We start from the raw sequence: 1,616 nt of genomic DNA on the forward strand, positions 1-1,616 counted from the left end.
CTCTTCCTCCTCCTCCTTCTCCTCCTCCTCCTCCTTTTTTTCCCACCCTCATATACTTCTTTCTGACTCTCCTCCTCGCACAGGAAGATCATGTGGCCTGCCTCCTAACATATTGTATGATAAAGAGTATAATAAAACATTACAAAATGTAATGAGTGCAAAATGAATTACTTCTCGCAACCCAGCAATTTATATTACACATAATATTATGTTGGACGATAAAACTAATATAAAGAAGGGAACAACAACAACAACAACATAAAAAACACGATTAATGAAACTACCGTAGCTATTTGATTGCTTGTGTGTGTATGTGTTTGTGTGTGTGTGTGTGTGTGTGTGTGTGTGTGTGTGTGTGTGTGTGTGTGTGTGTGTGTACGTAGATTTTAAACAGATGCCATTTTCCTCAAGTTTATCACCAACCTATATTACATTTCATGTGTCTATTGTTGTCCATAGGGTCAAAACCAAAATCCGAGAAGTAAAACGTCAGATTTGAAGGTAATATAGGGATCTCGTGGTATGGAGGTTACGGTTTTCGTCTCTCATTCAATAGGTCCCGGGTTCGAGTCCGAACAGTGACGGCAAGTTTTCTTCTTTAAAAGTGTGTCCACTCAGCTCTTTTACTGCTCTCTAACAATGTTCCGTGATCTGGATTCGTCTCCACTTTCTGCCCCTACCCCCTCATCTACTTTGCCCCCTCCCCAAGGCTGATGACTCTTTCTGCAGCTTTTTTACTGCTACTCCTCGGCTCCTTCTCACTGCTGCGTTTCAGCCACACCCCTGATCTTTTGGTAGGAAAGATCTAACACCTTGCCTTTCGGATAAAGGGCTAAAATATCTCGGAGGACCTATGTGTAAGTTACGCACGTTAAAGTTCCCTTGGTGGTCTAAAATCGATCAGAGTCTACTTCGTCCGCCATCCGGGCAAAATTCAAAAATCCCTACGAACTAAAAATATTTAATGTGTCTCGCCCGCTCATAATATGACCTCGCTATGCAGTTGCGAGCGCCGAAAAACACTTATTTACTAAAACAAACAAAAAAGAAAGAAAAGAAAGTTGACAGGTTACGTGACGTCACACTGACCATGAGAACTGTGATCCTGAGCGGCCGGTCGCCGAACACATTCCCTGACAGTGACGCTACGGTGCTGTAAGACTTGGAGGGCTCCACTCGTTTGCTTACGTCAGCTGGTCGGCTTCTCCATGTTCCGCTCTAGGAAAGAGAAACAGGTTATGAACAACACACACACACAGACACAGGCACAGACACACACACGCGCACACACGCGCACGCACACAGACGAGCACACACGCGCACATACACAGGCACAGACACATACACGCGCACAGACAGACACACACACAGAAACAGGTTATAAACAACACACACACACACAGACACAGACACAGACACAGACACACTCGCGCGCGCACACAGACACGCACACACGCGCATACACGTGCATACACACATATACACACACAAACACATACAAACACACACACACACACACACACACATAAACACACATACAAATACACACACAGAAACACGTGATGTACGACACTCACACAGATACACACCGACACACCCACACACACACACACACA

The 1,616-nt window shown here is 44.9% G+C and overlaps 1 protein-coding gene across 1 annotated transcript in view; it reads right to left on the reverse strand.

Annotated features, from left to right (window-relative positions):
• The window catches only part of LOC100533315 (glutamate receptor subunit protein GluR6), a gene marked incomplete in the record, with an annotated part of 155,594 nt that overhangs the window by 99,734 nt on the left and 54,244 nt on the right, over positions 1–1,616 (reverse strand). The window contains 1 exon segment of the mRNA NM_001204613.1: positions 1,090–1,218. Within this exon segment, the coding sequence (NP_001191542.1) occupies positions 1,090–1,218 (129 nt within the window).

The sequence above is a fragment of the Aplysia californica genome, unplaced genomic scaffold (assembly GCF_000002075.1).
Source record: "Aplysia californica isolate F4 #8 unplaced genomic scaffold, AplCal3.0 scaffold00233, whole genome shotgun sequence".
Taxonomy (NCBI): Eukaryota; Metazoa; Mollusca; class Gastropoda; order Aplysiida; family Aplysiidae; genus Aplysia; species Aplysia californica.